The sequence below is a fragment of the Triticum aestivum genome, chromosome 3D, assembly GCF_018294505.1.
Source record: "Triticum aestivum cultivar Chinese Spring chromosome 3D, IWGSC CS RefSeq v2.1, whole genome shotgun sequence".
Classification (NCBI taxonomy): Eukaryota; Viridiplantae; Streptophyta; class Magnoliopsida; order Poales; family Poaceae; genus Triticum; species Triticum aestivum.
In genome coordinates, this window is record NC_057802.1 from 556,088,377 (window position 1) to 556,107,171 (window position 18,795).

The window sequence follows — 18,795 nt, forward strand, 5'->3', positions numbered from 1 at the left end:
TTGTATTTTTAAGATTTTAAAATGAATTAGTTTTATTTTTCTGATTTTTTTGATATATTATTTGTATTTTTAAGATTTTAAAATGAATTAGTTTTATTTTTCTGATTTTTTTGATATGTTATTTGTATTTTTAAGATTTTAAAATGAATTAGTTTTATTTTTCTGATTTTTTTGATATATAATTGTATTTTTAAGATTTTAAAATGAATTAGTTTTATTTTTCTGATTTTTTGATATATTATTTGTATTTTCAAGATTTTAAAATGAATTAGTTTTATTTTTCTGATTTTTTTGATATATTATTTGTGTTTTTAAGATTTTAAAATGAATTAGTTTTATTTTTCTGATTTTTTGATATATTATTTGTATTTTCAAGATTTTAAAATGAATTAGTTTTATTTTTCTGATTTTTTTGATATATTATTTGTGTTTTTAAGATTTTAAAATGAATTAGTTTTATTTTTCTGATTTTTTCATATATTATTTGTATTTTTAAGATTTTAAAATGAATTAGTTTATTTTTCTGATTTTTTGATATATAATTGTATTTTTAAGATTTTAAAATGAATTAGTTTTATTTTATATGAAAAAGGACCTTTAGTCGCGGTTCGTGACACGAACCGCGACTAAAGGCTCTTTCTGCGCGGGAACGAAAGCGGCGCGAAAAACCTTTAGTCCCAGTTGGGGAGGCGGACCGCGACTAAAGGTACCCTTTAGTCGCGGTTGGTGTCCCCAATCGGGACTAAAGGGTACCTTTAGTCGCGGTCCGCCTCCCCAACCGGGACTAAAGCTCTGTCTATATATACAGCACTTAGCATTTTCCGCCACCTCCCATTCTCCTCTCGACGCCGAAGCCCTGCCCCGACGCCGATCGACGCCGACGCCGCCAGGCTGCTGCCCCGACGCCGATCGACGCCGACGCCCTGCCCCGACGCCGACGCCCTGCCCCCAGTGAGCTCCGCCGCCCCCCACTTCCCCTGCCCTGCGCGCCGCCGCCCCGCGCCCAGTGAGCGCCGCCGCCGCCCTGCCCTGCCCTAGCGCGCCGCCGCCCCGCCCCTGCCCTGCCATGGCCCTGCCCGCCGCCCGCCGCCCCTGGCCCTGCCCCTTCCCGCCGCCCGCTGCCCCTGCCTGCCGCCCCTGGCCCTGCCCCTGCCCGCCGCCCGCTGCCCCTGCCTGCCGTCCTCCGCCTCCCGCCGCCGCCTGCCGTCCAGGAATGGAAGAAGAAAGAAACCAAATGAAAACCAAAAAGAAAAAGGAAGAAGAAGAAAGAAACCAAAAAGAAAAAGGAAGAAGAAGAAAGAAAAAGGAAGAAGAAGAAAGAAACCAAATGAAAATGTTAAATGTTAAATGTTAAATGTGTTTCAAAAAAAGGAAGAAGAAAGAAACCAAATGAAAACCAAAAAGAAAAACAAAGAAAACAAAACAAACAGAAGAAAAGGAAAAACAAAATAAGAAAAGGAAGAAGAAAAGGAAGAAGAAAAGGAAAAAGAAAAGGAAGAAGAAAAGGAAGAAGAAAAGGAAAAAAGAAAAGGAAGAAGAAAAGGAAGAAGAAAAGGAAAAAGAAAAGGAAGAAGAAAAGGAAAAAGAAAAGGAAGAAGAAAAGGAAGAAGAAAAGGAAAAAGAAAAGGAAGAAGAAAAGGAAGAAGAAAAGGAAAAACAAAATAAGAAAAGGAAGAAGAAAAGGAAAAAGAAAAGGAAAAAGAAAAGGAAGAAGAAAAGGAAGAAGAAAAGGAAGAAGAAAAGGAAAAAGAAAAGGAAGAAGAAAAGGAAGAAGAAAAGGAAAAAGAAAAGGAAGAAGAAAAGGAAGAAGAAAAGGAAAAACAAAATAAGAAAAGGAAGAAGAAAAGGAAGAAGAAAAGGAAAAAGAAAAGGAAAAAGAAAAGGAAAAACAAAATACTTGGCAGTGCTCAATAATCTTATTTTTTAATTCCTCCTCCTCTATGTCCCCTTAATCTTATTTTTTAATTCCTTTATACTTAAAGAATTTTTACTACATGCAGGAGTGACATATGGCGGACGATAGAGCCGAGCCGCTTAGGGATCCGGAGGCTGAACGTTATTTAATGGGCATCATCAACAACGAGATTCCTTATGTGCCGGGCTCAGAATATGAGCAAGAAGAGGATGTAGTCTGTTCTTTTCTGAACCTTGACGGTGGAACAGACATTGTCGATGATCAAGAAGGTGAAGGAACGGACATTGTCGACGGAGGTCAACCGTCAACAAACGACGATCTCGAATTGCAAGTAGCAACCACCTCCGGCGAGGTATATATATACATTGAGCCTCTCGTGATACAAACTTACTGAAATGTGAATACATATGTATTAACGCGCGCGACTCTCTTTCTTTTTTTAGCCCTCGGCCGGATCGAGTACGACAAAGCGTGGCAAATCCAAGGCGATGAAAACAGGAGAAACATATGCCATTGAGTTTGTCAGTGAAACCGGCAAGCCCCTACAGCACACCTCAAAGTTTATCAACCAATGCGGAGTCGTTGTTAGAGACAACGTCCCGATCACCGTCCAGGAATGGAAGGAGCCAAAGAAGGCACGTCTTGGTTTCAGTTTTGTCGACAAGAGAACGAAAAAGGATTGCTGGAGAAAGCTTATGGAACATTTCATTCTACCTCCGGAATACAACAAAGTCGATGAATTCGGTAACGAGGTTCCGGGTGGACGTGAGAGGAGGAGGCTAGTTAAAGAGTTCGCTCTTCAGAAGATGGGCGAAGCATTCCGGAACTTCAAGAAAAATTTAACCCGTGACTATGTCAACAAGGGCAAGACTCCGGATTTCAATGGACAACATGAGAAACTGAAAGATGATTGGCCAGAATTTGTGAGGCAAAAGCAATCGGAGCATTTCAAGGAAATATCGAAAAAAAATAAGGATAATGCGAGTAAGAAAAAGTTCCATCATATTATGGGGCCAGGAGGATACCGCCTTTCGGAGCCTAGGTGGCAGAAGATGGAGGAGGACCTGAGGGTGCGAGGAATCCCTCTAGGTACAGAGGGATGGGACCCAAGGGCCAAAAGCTGGTGGTACGGGCATGGGGGATCGCTAGACCCGGAGACAGGGGTGTGTGTTCACCGGAAGAAAAAGTTTGCTCCCACCCAAGCCCTTATTGACGCAATGACCCAAGCTCAAGAGGGCTTGATCAAGTTCAACAGAGAGAAAGACGCACTGACAACAGCCCTCGGGAATGATGAACACGGAGGACGTGTACGAGGCAAAGGCAAAGTTCCGTGGAAAGTAGGGTTTTCCCAGGACAATGACCCGTACTGTTACAGAAGCCGTAAGAGAAAGACGGACCGGGATGCAGATCTTATGGCGAAGTTTGCATCGGAACTCCATGAGTTGAAGCAGACCGTGCATGAACTAGTAAAAGAAAAATCGGCTGCAGGGCCGCATGAAGATCATGAAGCGGATCGCGGAAGCCAGCAGCGGAGAAGCAGCGTGGCTTCCACGGATGCCCCGCCTGGTGCTAGTGCACCGATGATCGAGATTCGTGCACCGGAGCCTCACTACCCCGTGGATGATGTAAAGGAGATGAAAGAATGTGATCTGCATTATCCCGTGGGGAACGTTTCCACGAAGGTAGCTAGCGGCAGTGCTTTACCCTGTACACCTGGAGCACTCCACCACAACAACCCCATTGCATATGGCTATGCTCGTGTCACGGTGGAAGACATAGTCCAAGGGTTTGAGGACCTGGAGATTGACAAAGCTACACCCGAAGGGGAGAGAAGACTTGGAGATGTCAAGCGCCAGATCATTCTATGGAAAAAGAAGTACATAGTGTTTCCAGGCGAGGCGCCAAGGCTAACAAGTCCACCCCCCTCCGATGGTGGTGGTGGTGGTGGTGGCGGTGGTGGTGGTCGTGGTGGTTCACCTACACCTCCTTCACGCCATTCGACGCCGTCCCCCGATCCACAACCTCCGGCGGGTACGACGCCCCCCAATCCACCTCCGGCGAAGAAGCAGAAGCAGGCGGACAGCAAGGAAACCCGCTCCTAGGACTATTAACCCGGACCCTTATGTACCTAAGACCACAAGCGTACCGGAGCCATCACTGAAGCCTCTCCTCCCAAGGCCTTGGGAACTTAGTGAAGCTGAAAACCAAATTGGCCGCGTCTGCTCATTATGAGAAATGGAAGGCGGATATGAAGGCGATAAAAGAGCCTGAGCCCAAGCAAGTATTCACTGAGAAGCAAAAGAAGTGGGCTAAGGATTTTTTGACGACACCGTCCCAAGCCGAGCTGAATATGCCTGACGACTATGGACATGAACTTCGTAGGCAAGCAAAAATATTGAAGGAGGAGAAAGAAGAAAGTAAAAAAAGCGGGAAACAAGTTGACCAGCTCGGGATGCAGAATAAACAATCGATCCCCCCGCTCATAGTGAAAGCCGGTCCGGAAGAGGACCCCGAGATCATAGCAGCTGCGGCAGCACTTGGATTGACTGTAGCGAGTGCCATGAAACAAGCGTCCGAGATGGGTTTGACTCTTCGTGCCTTCTTAGGCCTTGAGGATGCGCCAGTATGTGAGATAGCATTACAATATGTGCGGAATGGGCCTCTCGTCGAGCCTGCGCGGGAAAAGAGTCTACCACCACAAATGCGAAATCTGCTACGTTGGTACAAGCAATTTCATAACATGGGCCGACAAAGAATATGTTTATGCGGATGTTACAGAGGAGCATCACACCAAACGGTACTCTGTACAAGTTCATATGAGTGAATTGTTCCAGCTGTTCAATCTGCGCGACCTCGACAAATCTATGCTGAGTTGCTACGTTCTGTAAGTGATTTATTTCTACCTCATCTCGTTCTTCATTGCCTGCACTATATATATATATATATATATATATATATATATATATATATATATATATATATTGTCCTAACTATATTGTTGCGTACGCTATTATGCAGATTGAAGATTTGGGAATGCAAAATAAGAAACATCCATGATGTTGGGTTCATTGACCCACATATCGTTAATGGACATGTGTTACAAAATCACCCCGAAGACGTGGAGAAAGACTTGTACAAGTTTCTTAGAAAGCATCAACTCAAAAGTCATATTCTATTTCCTTACCATTTTGGGTGAGTGTTTCTCTCTTGTGCCCATTCTCTTTTGTTTACTCCATGCATGGTATGTCTAATCGATGAGTTATGCATGACTGTGCATGTAACGTGTCCGCAGGTTCCACTGGATTCTGCTAAATATTGAACTTCACACCTCCAGAGTTCTAATCATGGACTCTATGGATTCGGATCCAAAGCGTTGGGCCGACATGAGAAAAATGCTGCAAAAGTAATTATTTTCAATCATTTGAGCTCTATATCGATCGGTCTCTTTCGTTCATTTCCTAATATCAAGTAACTAATAACTCCCTTGTTCATTTAATTTTCTTTGCCCTGTAGGGTTTGGAGACGGTTCTCAGAAGAAATTGTCGGTGAATTCAAACATGAGCTAGATTTTAGAAGGTTAGTTAATGTGGATAAGCAGCCACCGGGGACCAATCTATGTGGATACTATGTTTGTGAGAACATCCGGAGACACACCTCTGAGCGGAAGGCATCGGATAGCGTGCGCAAGGCGACGGATAACTTGCGGAGGAGGCTTAGTCCAGAAGCTCGCTTCCGACCAATTCAAGATGAATTAGCAGGATTTTTCATGAGGGAAGTCATCAATCCTAAAGGAGAACACTATACCGAGGACGAAGAAATTTATATGCATACCCGAGATTGAAACTTGTTCGAAGTTGTATATGGTCATCCATCCTAATTGTGTATGGAAACTTGTTCGAAGTTGTATATGGTCACCCGAGATTGAATATATATTATATATTCCTCTTGAATTCTTCTTGTTTGAAATTTCATATGCATGTATATAGTAGCGTAGAATATGTGTACTGAAACTTCATCAAAATTAAAATAAAACACAAAATAAAATATAAAAGAAATAAAACACTACAAATTAAAAAGAAACCAGGTTTAGGGGGGCTAAAACCCTAAACCTGCGGAGGAGGCCTTTAGTCCCGGTTAGCCACGAGAACCGGGACTAAAGGTCCTCCGCCCCGACGGACCCCTGGCGCCCACGTGGACGGGCCTTTAGTCCCGGTTAGCCACGAGAACCGGGACTAAAGCCTTTAGTCGCGGTTCGTAAGAGGCGCGACTAAAGGGGGGGTCTTTAGTCGCGCATATTTAGTCCCGGTTGCACAGCCGGGACTAAAGGCCTTTGCGAACCGGGACTAAAGGCCCATTTTCTACCAGTGGTATTCGGACACCGTAAGTGTTCCGGAGTGTATCGGATATTTATCGGAGTACCGGAGGGGTTACCGGAACCCCCCGGGGGAATATATGGGTCATATGGGCCATGAGAGGGGAGCACACCAGCCCACAAGGGGTGGCTCGCCCCCCCCCCCCTATGGAAGGAGGTCGAGTGGGAGAAGGGAAAGAGGGGGTTCGGCCCCCTTTCCTTCTCTCTTTCCCCTTCCCTTTTTCCCACTCCGGCAATTGTGGAAGGGGGGAGGCCGAATTGGGGAAGACCCCAAGTAGGATTCGGCCTACTTGGGGTGCCCCTGGCTGCCTCTCCTCCCCTCCCACCTATATATATGTGGGGAGGGGGGCGCCTAGAACACACAACATCAACCGTTAGCCGTGTGCGGCGCCCCCTCCACGGTTTACACCCCCGGTTATATTCTCGCGGTGCTTAGGCGAAGCCCTACCCGGATCACTTCACCATCACCGTCACCACGCCGTCGTGCTGACGGAACTCATCTACTTCCTCGACATCTTGCTGGATCAAGAGGACGAGGGACGTCATCGAGCTGAACGTGTGCAGAACTCGAAGGTGTCGTGCATTTGGTGCTTGATCGGTCGGAGCTAGAAGAAGTTCGACTATATCAATCGCATTGTCAAACGCTTCTGCTTACGGTCTACGAGGGTACGTGGACACACTCTCCCTCAGGTTGCTATGCATCTCCATGAATAGATCATTACGTGTGCGTAGAAATTTTTTTGTTTTCCATGCAACGTTTTCCAACAAGCCTCCCATGGTCGTGTGGGGCTAGGTCGCTCGAGCCAGCTGGCCGGGCCAAGCCTGGCTCGACGACCAGGCCATGTGTGCCATCTGTTTGGTGTTGGCCTCCCATGGTTGTCAATGTGGGGCTCTCTGAACTGTCTAATCTCTGGGGCACGCATGGGCCATGTCCTCGGCAATGGGGCATGGAAGTTTCGATCACCATGGAGCCCACGCTCGAGTGAGGTATCTTTTAAAGTCATTTGTTTTTGCTCGTTTTCTTCTCGGTTATCTTCCCTTCTGTTCTTTGTCGTGCTTGTGGGCTTTCCGGGCTGTTATTTCATATGTGTGTGTGCTTCTTCTCAGTATGGTGTCTGCTCTTGCCCCATGCCATACGGTTGTGCCCATCGGGATCTACTGCACAGTTAGCTTCAGCTGTTGCCGTTAGCTGGGTACGCATAGGACGGCCAAGCAGTTGTTGTAATGTTCCGAAAAGGAGGTAGATAGAATTAGAAAAGGAGCAGAAATTGTTGCCATGACAGCCTTTTTTGCTCAGATGTCAAGGTTTTTGGAAGCAGCTCAATTTCAATCGAACTGATCATATCTTTGATCTACGGTCTAAGCTTTGAAATTAAATTCCGATTTGTGCACCAAAAGTCAAAAAATATCCTTGGATCAGTTTGACAAAGGTTTGACTTTGTGATGTGTGGTGGTCAGGTGCAGAGAAAGGAGTGCAGCCAACCAGTAGCTCCGATGCGTTGAACGGTTATGTGCATCGATGAGCTCCGCTCCACTCGACCCGTCGCCTGGCATCCTGACAGCTTACCTGGAAGCATGAAACAATCAAGCCTTGAAAGTTCTTCTGGATGTTCATATTGCTATACAAAGCCGTCATGATATATGTAGTACTTAGGCTTGTTGGTTGATGCATAATGAGATTCTGTAAACATGAAAACTTGAGGTTTTATGGTGTAGGTGTATCGGCTGTTCTTATTTACTCGTTCTTGTCGCGGACAATGTAATTATAAGCGTGTTAGCCCACCATGCGTTACCTTTTCGACACTTTGTAAATTGTCAAGGACAGCGCGCCGCCCGATGATTTGCCCTGTGCCTAATGGCCGGCTACATCCCCCATTCGGCCTACATTGTGAGCTTCCTAGTTTTGTATTGGAGATGCACCACCGTATGGTCGAGAAGAGATTTGTTAAGTACGATCATGTGTTCCGGCTAAGTACGTTTAGTTGGGTGGCTAGGCATTGTGTCCGGAGTGACAGCCACGCCCTTCCTATGGCGTTGGGGCACGGCGTTCATAGATCCCACCTTGTTAACCCGCTCAGAGGCCAGATGCTGATGGGCCCTGTGCGGAGCCGGTGTATTGTCCATGTAGGTACCGGCAAGGGGCCGCTAGAAAGGACAGAAGGCCCATCGCCTACGCTAGGATTAGGCTCGATTTTACTGTCCTAAAATATGTCCTAGGGTACTTCCGAAAAAGCCAAACGATTCATTTCATCAGGTCGCACGTGCTTTGTTTGATCGAGGCAGATCCAACGGCCCATTTTCTTTTACGGCTACAGCTGGATGGGGTTACGTGGCCCACTCCCCACCACACATACATTATTTGTTTTGATTTCTTTTTCCTCTATCACATCCACTCTCCTCCACTGCCCCTTGCCTTCCTTTCTCCCGCAGAGAAAGTGTCGCGAGCTACTGGTCCTGCATGGGGCGGGCGAGGTATGCTACAAGGGCTGCTGGGGCGTTGCAGAATAGCCACCTCACGGCGGAGCCTCCGCTTTTCGTCCACTGTTTCCGCTCACACACGTTGCCAGCTCAATAAACACGACGATGCAGTCGTCGCCAAGGATGTGCCCACACCACCTTCGCTTATGGGAGTGTTGTAACCCCGGAAGTGAGATGCTACAACCGGTCGCGAGAGATGGTACATCTGGTGGTGAGGGATGGTACAACCGACAAACTTTTTGCTGGAACCAACTACTGGACTTTGTTGCTGAAACTTGTTTGCTGGAGCCGGCATTATTTTTTGCTGGAACCGGCTAATTGTTCATTTCAACAGACTACTAGAGTTTTGTTTGCTGATTTGTTTTGCTGGAAGCGGTGTTAATTTTGCTGGAACCGGCTAAGTTTTTTGCTTCGGCTGACTTTTTTTTTGGATTCTTAGTTGCTTAGATCTTTTTGTTGGAAAGCGGTGGTGCAAGTCGAGGACGAAGGAGAGCCGGAGGCAGCGAGGCTGTGCTTAGATGGGCGCCCGAGTTGCTGGAATCGGCTTGGCCACAGGCTGCAACCGGCTAGTACGACCACGGAGACGGTGAGGGGCCCCGAACTCCTATTAAGTGTGATGATGGTGGACGTGGAGGACGCCAGGGGCGGTGACCACGCGGTGCGTGGGGCAAGCGTAAGTTATGCGGGTGTGAATCATGAGTCGTTTTGGGGGCAAGAAGAACGAGTCAACGGTTGTGGGCTGCCAAATGGGACGCTTGCGCGGCAGTGACATACGGATATTTGGGTCGGTCGACCAGCGCCGGGCACTGCCCAAAGAAAAGAGTGTTGCAAATTCATTTTTTTTCGATAAAGGGTGAACTTTATTGATTCAAAGTGAAGCATCAAGTGGATACAAACACATTGAGTACACACCCGGCCTCTGCATAATTAGGATGCACACAGTCAACAGCAACACATACAAACAAGCTGGTAAATAGCAAAGTCATATAAGACCAAAGCAATGCCTAAGCGAGAAAAAAGAAAATACCCCAATGCAACTAAATCCTCGATCGACAAACTACAACTATGACCATATCCACACCAACCATATCATGACATCACAAGGACAACAAGGTTCTTCAACGGCAATGCCTTCAGGGAAGGGAGCGACGTTCAAGCGCCGTCATCACCGGATCCAACCACTGAAGGTCAGATTTTAGATTTTCACTCTAAAGAACCATATGAGCATATCCGAGCAATGCCTTCAACAAGGTAACGATGCAAAAAACATCGCCATTGCCAGGTATAACAAACTTGGCAAACCTAGATTTTCACCCCGGAGCTCGTCGAAGTCAATCATGTGTTGTCGCCGCCACATTTCCACGATCCCGGCAACTACATGCGAGGGGCTAGAACCGACCGTCGCCGTTGCACAACCATACCTCTGCGTCAAGCCGTCGTCTGTAGATTGTTTCTCGCAGCCGAAGAAAACCACTGAATCTGGAGAGAGAAACCCTCACAAAGATCTTTCGATGGCCACCACAATCCGCAGCAGGGTGCCGGAGATGGCGAAGTCAGATCCAACAAATCAACCAGTCCGAGCAACCATTGGCGCAGACACGGCCACCGCAACACAACCATGGAGACCGCCGGCGGCGCCAAAAGCCCTAGCCACAAGTGCCGCTCCAGTCCGTGCCCACATAAAGCTGGTGTTGGCCGCGGCGCGAGCCACACATGGGCAGCGAGATCCAGTCGCGGAGGGGAAGACGAGGAGGAGGATGGGCTAGACCGGGGCCGTTCTTGATTTGGCCGGCTCTCCACGCCGCGAACTGCAGCAGTTTGGACGCCAGGAGGTCAACCATGCCGATCCCGTGCACCACAATCACGGCCTACACGGGCCATGGAATGGCGACCGCGCAGCCACGGCTAGGCATGCCGCCAACGCCATCTGCAGAGCCCAGCGCCGCCCTGCTCAAGATCCGGGGAACGACATGCCAATCGAGCCCGTGAGGATCCAGATCGAGCCCACGCAGACGCCGACGACCACGCGCCCCATCAGGCACCACGCACGCCGAAGGCCACCTCCACCGGCCCAAGCAAGGACGCCGCCCTGCACCACATGCAGCCGCAGCCGCCGTGTCGCAACAGCCCTACGCGAAGCGCCCCGCCGCCACCGTCCCGGGAGCCTGCGCAGGCTTCGCCAGCTGACCACTCTGGTGGCGGCGACGCGAGGGGAGGGGAGGAAGGAGCCTGGGACGCCGGCGACGAGAGGTTTCCCCCGTGTCGCCAAGGGCGACGCGGGGGACGGGAATCTCGGATCGCGTCCAACTAATCTGCTTTCAAACGTTGCACATTCATGCTCTTGTGCACTTATAAAGCTATAAAAGAGTGAGTTAACTTGTACTTGTTCTTAAAAAATATGGCTACCTACCCTCATAAAAAAAATGATTGCTGCCTACCTATCTGCCACCGCCGGAAGAGAGGCAGCCGGCAGCTAGGGTTATTTTCCTCCCGCTGGCGACGATTTAATCCCCACCCTGCCCCTCCCCCATCCCCACCCCCTCGTACTCATCAAGCTTCTGCTCTTCCCCTCCCTCCCTCCGCAGGCCGTTGCATCCTGGAAGTCCTGCCCTTCCTTTGTCTACGTCGTCTGCGAATCGCAGTAGATTGATTTCTGACAAACACTGAATATGGAATTCCGGCTTAATGGTGCAACAATGGAGCTGACACATAAAGAGGTGCCTGACACAAAGGTTCTTCAACACATTTCACAGATTCTCAATGATCATGGTTTTTTCCCCACCGGAGGAGTCATCCGCATTGGAAACCTTCCCCTTACGAATGGTGGCCAGTGCCCAATGGTGAGAAGATTGTCGAAACTAAGGCAACTGCAGAAACGCCTAATGCAGATAAAAAGCCTTTCAGAAATAGACTATGCAGACGTTGGGAGTGTGAATGCACATGGAATAGTTACTTTCCATATTGGAGATCAGTGTTAGCATTGCGGTCTCCCATTAAAGTGTATCCAGCCCATGCACAAACTGATGAATTGCCTCCGCCTAAATTTGATCGAATACAGGACTCGGTGAGTAAGTTTGGCAAACTATCTACTACTTCGGTCCCAAAAGGTAATGCCTGTTTGCTGGCAAGAGAAATTCCACAAGTCACAAATATGCATCGATCCAGAAGGCTATTTGGTACTGTTGCATTGACGATGTTGAAAGTATTAAAGAATGCATGAGAAGAAATGTGGCCGTACATTTAGCCTCAACTTTTATTGAGTGCAAGTTTTCGTCCATCTATACATGACGTGACAAACATTTCCTTGTTATAACTAGCCTATACCCGTGCGGTGGCATGCCGCGCATTTCTTATAATTATGGTATAGATTAATAGCATGTGAATATTATTATGTGTTTCTTTCATTAATTTATTAGTTTTTGTAAGTTTGTTATTCCGAGTTTTAATTCAGTAGGATGATCGAATGATTCTAATAGCGTGTTGTTTGTGGGATTTCATTTATTTTATAAACTAGGACAAATAAATTACCTGAAAAAATGGCAACATTATCTAGAAGTATATAAGATAGCATAGGTGTTGTACAGACAAACTGAAATTAGTGGAAATTCATACACTCGGTATGGTTGACCCATAGCAGTAATTTTGCATTTCTTAAATCAATCTTCATCATCTGATGAGGTCATTATGCTGTCAATTGTGTTTTCATGTTTGCAGGAGTGCTGGTTGCTTGGTCCACAGTTTCTTCCATTTATATTTCTACAGAATATGCTTTTCATCGAGCGTAGTCTTGTTCTAGTTCTCATTCTGGCTGTTCTATCTTCTATGTATAAGGAGTGAATAGCATAAAACTACCACTTTTCGTCCTATTGTTCCAAAAAACTGCCGGAAATTTGTTTGTGACTAATACCTACCACTGTTGGCGTCGGCTGTCTCAAAAAACCCAAATCACCATGTGATTCAAAATTGATCTAGATTATGACAAGTCGGGCCCGCTCCTAAACAAACCGTTTGTTTGACTGTTTAGTTTGACCGTTAACTTACATGTAGGGCCCACATGTCAGCGACATGTCCTAAGAAAATAAAAAAAAGTTGACCGCCCGCTTCTTTCCACGGGCTCCCTCGATGGGTTCTCCCGAGTAGAGCTCGAGGGCGCTTCCCCGTCGGCCTCGCGTCGTGCGCCGACCTCGTCGGTTTTCTCCGGTGATGCCGCCCCGCCGCCGCCCCGGAGCACCTCACCCGCCTCGCTGCCGTCCTGTTGCACGGAGGAGCCGCTGCCATGGATGCGGATCTGGAGCTCCGCCGCCGCCCCAAAGCACCTCCCAGTCCTCGCCGCCGTCCTGTTGCACCAGGACCCTCACGGGCGGCGGAGGCAGCCGGCGAGCAGCCGACTACCCATGCCTGCTCCCTCCTCCCCATAGTTCGCCTCCTATGGCGCGTGCGCCGCCCGGCCCCATCTCCGGCGGAGCTCGGCCAACTCCCTCCCCTCCTGCTGGCCTCCTTGCCCTCGAGCTCTGCCGCGTGCAACAGGGCAGCAACGACATCCTCGAGCTCCGGCGCGTGCAGCAGAGCAGCAGGGATGGCGCCGCTGAAGGCCGGCCAACGCCCGCATCATCTCCGGCCCAAGCTCCTGGGCGCGGCAGCCCGAGTTCCTGGGCATGGCGGCCCGAACGCGGAGAGAGCGGCCGCTTCTCCAGCGGCTCGCGTCTGCGCTCGCCTGAGCACGCGCGGGTCGGGCAAGGGAGCGGCTGGAGGGAGCCCTTCGCCGGTCCTGCAACTTGGCCGGGCACGAGGAGCGGCCGGAGGGAGTCCGGCGAGGTTGCTGCGTGAGGGCGTGAGCTGCAGGACGACCAGGGACCCGATTGCTTTCTTTCAAAAAATACAAGGACCCGATTGCTTTTTTATTTTTTGGCAGGGACCTGATTGGTTTTATGCCACATAACGGTCAACAAACGGTCAAACGATTAGAGCTCTTACGTGCGGGCCCGACATGTCAGAATCATAATCAATTGTAAAACATACGGTCATTTGGGTTTTTGAAACAACCGACTCCAATTCTGGTAGTTATCAGTCACAAAACAAAAATGTGGGTAGTTTTTTGAAACAATAGGACGAAAAGTGGTAGTTTTATACTATTTACTCATGTATAAGAGATGTTCTTCACTTCTGTTGGTGATGGAATATCAGGGTGAAAACAAAGACCTGGAGGTCGAGACATCCAGTGCTAATTAGGAGTTGCTCGTTTTTTCCATGTATTGAAAGCGCTCGTCCAGAATATGGTTGGGAATAAGATTGGTATCTGGAACATACTTATTTCTCAACCTAACCATGTCATGGTCAGAGAAGCTAAAACAAGTTTAAAACCACTTGCAACTTGAAGTTGAAAGGCTCCTCTTATTACTCAAAAATGGCAGGAGGAGGGGTTCAATTTGGCTTAGTGAGCTCAGTGAACAGCATTAGCCAAATGGGTGACATTCTGATGGCAAAAGCTTAAAAATCCGTCTAATGAAGCAAAATAACTTGACCAGGCATTAACTTACAGAACTTATATATGGTCAGGTTTGGAGTTGACGGCGGTCAAGCTAACAAATCTCAGACCATGAGAACACCTGAGAGGGTCAAGTTTGCTAACCTATTGGACATTTTAGTGGTCCTTCCCTGCAGAAGATAGAAGAGGAACACATAAAGTCGAGTAAGTCGAGTACCATGGAGAGGACACATTTTGATTAGCTTAAATATTTCTAGAAACCTGATAACAATAAACAACCGAAAGGAAAAAAAGAGAAATGATTTCACAAGAAGCGAGATAAAGATAGCGATCCATAGTGATACTGTCAATATAGAAGAACCTCTACACCTGCATATTTCCACAAAACACGTGATACTATATTGAGTAGTCTGCCACATTAGTTAGAGCATCTCTGGCAGATCCTGTAAAAGGGACCTCCGGCAAAATAACCACCGATTTACGGGACGAGGGCGCTTTTTTTTGTCCCAAATAGATCCCGTAAAATTGGTCCATTCTGTAATTTTTTTGCGGGAACCTGCATATTTCTGGCCGTTTCCTCTACTACGAGATCTGGCGGACCGGCGTTCGCTTTCACGAACTTTTTTGCGAGGACGTATATGAGTCGAGATGAGGCAGAGAGAGGAGACCGGCGTTCGCTTTCACAAACTTCTAATCTGGCTCGGCACGTATATGAGTCGGAACGTAGAAGTAGACGTACACTTCTATTTCAATTCGTCTCGGCACGGTATTCTTTTCGTACACCTCATCTCTGGATTTCTTACCGCCGAGTCAAATATTTTTCCTTCTCCTACAGTAAATCTCTCTGTGCATGTGTCTAAATAGATTATTACTACAAATTAATGTCAACACATAAGCATAGAACCAAAACAAGAATGTTCTCCATGGCCAGATTATGTTTCTAGTCTCTTGTACAAGACTTGCAAATTGGGTACAGCAAAAAACCACCACAAAAACTTAATCAAATCGACACGTAGATAATAGGCGGTGCTCGAGCGACGTCCTGGCAACTTCGTCTCATCCTGGTGAACTGCTCATGCAAATCGACACTCTTTAATTATGAAGAACGTGTGCAGTCCAGATTTCCTCCATTATCCAATCTGAACTGCCGGCCTAATAGATTTGACAAAACAATCAGAAGCACGATGTGGAGCAAACAAATAAGAAGTTCTCTGTTGCAAGCCGTGTAGATCATGATTTCCAGAGATGTTTAGGATGCAAGGTTTATATATCATCCAGAGTTCTGAGCAGGAGGGACCCATGACTGAACTAATTGAACAGACGATTCATCTATTAGAAATTGAGGTGAGAAACACTTGAGGTTCAGAGTTAATTGAAACGGCAGTTCATATATCAGAAAGCCTTAGCAACGATCGTGGTTAAACTAGGGACTATCACCTTACTAGTATATCGCAGTTTCAGCAGGCAAGGGGAAAATAGCAACACAAAAACTGGAATGACAAACAGACATGAATCTCCGTATATAGCACGTAGTCCTCGGACGCTACAGAAATGCAACAGCAGTCTTGGGCTCTTCCATTCCAGGTCCACCCAAACAGCAAGATCTTCAGTTAGTTAGGCCACAGCTAGGATTACAAACAAGAAAATAACCTTTATGTATTGTCGGAAACAGAAGTTGCTATAACGACAAATTATTTACAGACAAAGAAATAAAGTGTAGATATTAAATATTCATAATAGTTCACACGAAAGAATCTGAGTATCCATGGTGAAGTACTAAGGTGTTACATCTGCACAGGCCTACTAATTATATTTATAACTACACAAACACAAGCAGGTACTATGGTTGACTGTATAGCTAGCCGGTATAAAGTCGGATAAATGCGCTCATTCAAGCACCTAGAGCCTATCAAAAAAACTTTGTAAAGGTATATCCTTCATTGCCTCCCGTATTCAAGACGTAACTCTTGTATCATCAGAAAGATGTACAATTGTGAGGCTCCAATATGCAAGACTTTTAGTGTTCATCTGCCAATGACTCTGAGAACAAGGGAACGTATGAAAGATAAGGGAAGCTGGATTCCCGTCCAAGATCACATATCAAACGCAGCTCCTTAGAATCCATTTCGTAGGAAAATAGTTCCACCAGTGAACGCCAATACAATGTATATTTGACAATTATGAACATGACATTATGTTCTGGGTGAGCTGAGATAACACAACAATGATCATCATGGCTTGAATACCTTGTTCCAAACAGTAGCATGTAGCTGACATTGAGCTTCAAGGTCCATTTTGCAGTACTAAAATCTTCTAAAACCCAGATTGATATTTCAGAATCATCACAATTTGTGTAATAAAGATGGCTGCGTGATACATAAACATCATAAGCACAACCGGGACAGTGTGGTTTAGGAGCACGAACAAAACTGCAATTTCCATCCAGGTCGATGGTCGCAACCAAATCATTATTGGAAGTTAAATACAGGATCCCGGTCAAAAATGCGCTACCTATAAAGTGGACTGTTTCAATTGGAAGGTCCCATGCGCGCTGGCGTTTCCAAACTCCAGCTTTGGAAGAGTAGATTCCCACCACTTTGATGCATCTTTGACTATGATCACCACTCTTATCCCCATCCCAGACATAGGTAGGTACGAACTCAAAAACATGGAAGTGTGATGAGACCACTGGATCGAACCCCAGGCGAGCTTTGTACAACTGGCTGGACCAATTTGTGGCAGGCACGACCACCCACTTCTCAGTGGCCGGATTGCACACCACGTAATCCAGTATCTTGCGATCAGTGTCCTGCCAGCACTTACAGAGGAGGAGGCCATTGCAGCAGTCCAATATGCGGAGTTTCTCGCATCGGGGCAGGAACGAGAGGGAGGAGTTGATGGGAGGGTGCCAGTTCCCGGAGACGCTTTGGTAACGACGGGAAACCTTTTTTGTGTCCCATGTTTCAAAGAAGAAGCCGGCGAGGGTCGACTGAGAAAGCTTCTTGCGGTGGTCGGGGTGGGAGATGAGATCGCGCCAGCGCGTGGAGACGCACTTGCAGCAACGGGTGGACTTGTAGGGCAAGCGCGAGAGGATCTCGACAAGAAGGTCGTCAGGGAGGTCGGACACTCGGCCGCGCGCCATCCTCCTCGTGTCCCTCTTCTTCTTTCTGGAGCCCCGCGCCATCGCCGGCCAATCTGCAGATCGGCACGAAGGTTAGAGACTCATCCACGGTAATGAACTTGATGATGGGAGCGTGAGGGACGGGAGGATCTACCAATTGCTAGCGAGCTGCGAAGCGAAGGACGGCCGGCCGCCGGCGAGGGTTTGTGCTCGCAGCAGTAGCGAGTTGGAGGCAGAAGTGGAGGCGCGGCGGCGCATGTGTCTGGGCTTTATCTGAGCCGTACACGCCTTGAAACGTAGAAGTCGAGGATACACGTACGAGCTTTTGTTTTTCGAAGCGGCATAGCAGTCCCTTGAAAGTTCTCAAAAAAAAAAACAGTCCCTTTGAAGCTTGGGAATGTTTTTCTCCTAGTTGAGCGACTAGGAACCCTAGCCGCCGCCGCCGCCGCTAGGAGAGTTGATCCTTCTGGCGCTGTCATCCAACGGCTCCTGTCCGTCGGCAACCTGTTGGTCGTCGGTGGTGAGGGGGGTTGCCGGATCCCATTTGTTCGGATCATTTTAGCTTTAGGTTCTAGGGCCCAGTAGCTTAGGTTTTGGGTACTTCGACGTATTGGCCTTGATGGCGGTGACAGTGAATAAAGAAGTTCCAGATTCTTCTTCGACGATTCGTTCATTTCTATGGTCGATTATAGATTTGGGAACTAGTATGTTCACGCGGGGATGTCATGGCGACAGCGGCATCCCTCGGCTCTGGCGTCAACGGAGTAACTTGCCTCCTATTCTTTACACGGTTCCTCGTTGTTTCCTCTTGCGATCCTTGGTTCCTACAGGTAGGTTTGGCCTCCACGATCTAGAGCAGGACCGCAGGGGGTCCTCTCCGGCGGGAACCAAGTGTGAGCGGCGAAACGAGGCCCGCTGGTTTCCCCTTGGTGGCGAGTCTTCTTCCTTGTCGGTAGTCTAAGTTGCTTAGTGGTAGGGTGTGATCTCTCCTGTTTCCATGTATTTTCTTTGATCTACTTTGTAAGAGGATCTTCTCATCACCATGTATCGGGTCGGATGTGTTGATTTATCTATAAAGCGGGGCGGAAAGCCTTTTTGGATAACTTTGTGTACCATAGAGGCAAACGTATGAGTGTAGATGGAGCCTTTCGCACTCCATCTAGTTTGAATTGTTAGAATACAACTTGTAATAGGATTAGGACTCCTACTCGGTTTGTAATAGGGCTAGGTCAGGTGCGGCTTGGCTCTTATATATACCTCTTGTACTGGCACAATATTGCATCAACAATTATTCAATACAATTCTACATGGTATCAGACTTTCGATCCTAGGGTATGGCTAACCCGCCAGCCCCACCACCGCCGCCGCCGCCCGGCTACTTCGAGCGGCGCGCCGCCATCGTCGCCGCCAAGGTCGCCGCAGCC

At 47.6% G+C, this 18,795-nt stretch overlaps 1 protein-coding gene across 1 annotated transcript; it reads right to left on the reverse strand.

Annotated features, from left to right (window-relative positions):
* Window positions 1-16,200: 16,200 nt before the first annotated feature.
* On the reverse strand, window positions 16,201-17,666 carry LOC123075403 (putative F-box protein At3g52320). The gene is made up of 2 exons (XM_044498014.1): window positions 17,526-17,666; window positions 16,201-17,445 (listed from the first exon to the last, which is right to left on the reverse strand). The coding sequence occupies exon 2, from the start codon at window positions 17,432-17,434 to the stop codon at window positions 16,268-16,270; it is 1,167 nt and encodes a 388-aa protein (XP_044353949.1). The 5' UTR covers window positions 17,435-17,445; window positions 17,526-17,666; the 3' UTR covers window positions 16,201-16,267.
* Between the last annotated feature and the right edge of the window lie 1,129 nt (window positions 17,667-18,795).

Excerpts from the sequence above, each read along its gene's own strand:
- LOC123075403 (XM_044498014.1), bottom strand. The coding sequence starts at position 17,434 with ATGGCGCGGGGCTCCAGAAAGAAGAAGAGGGACACGAGGAGGATGGCG.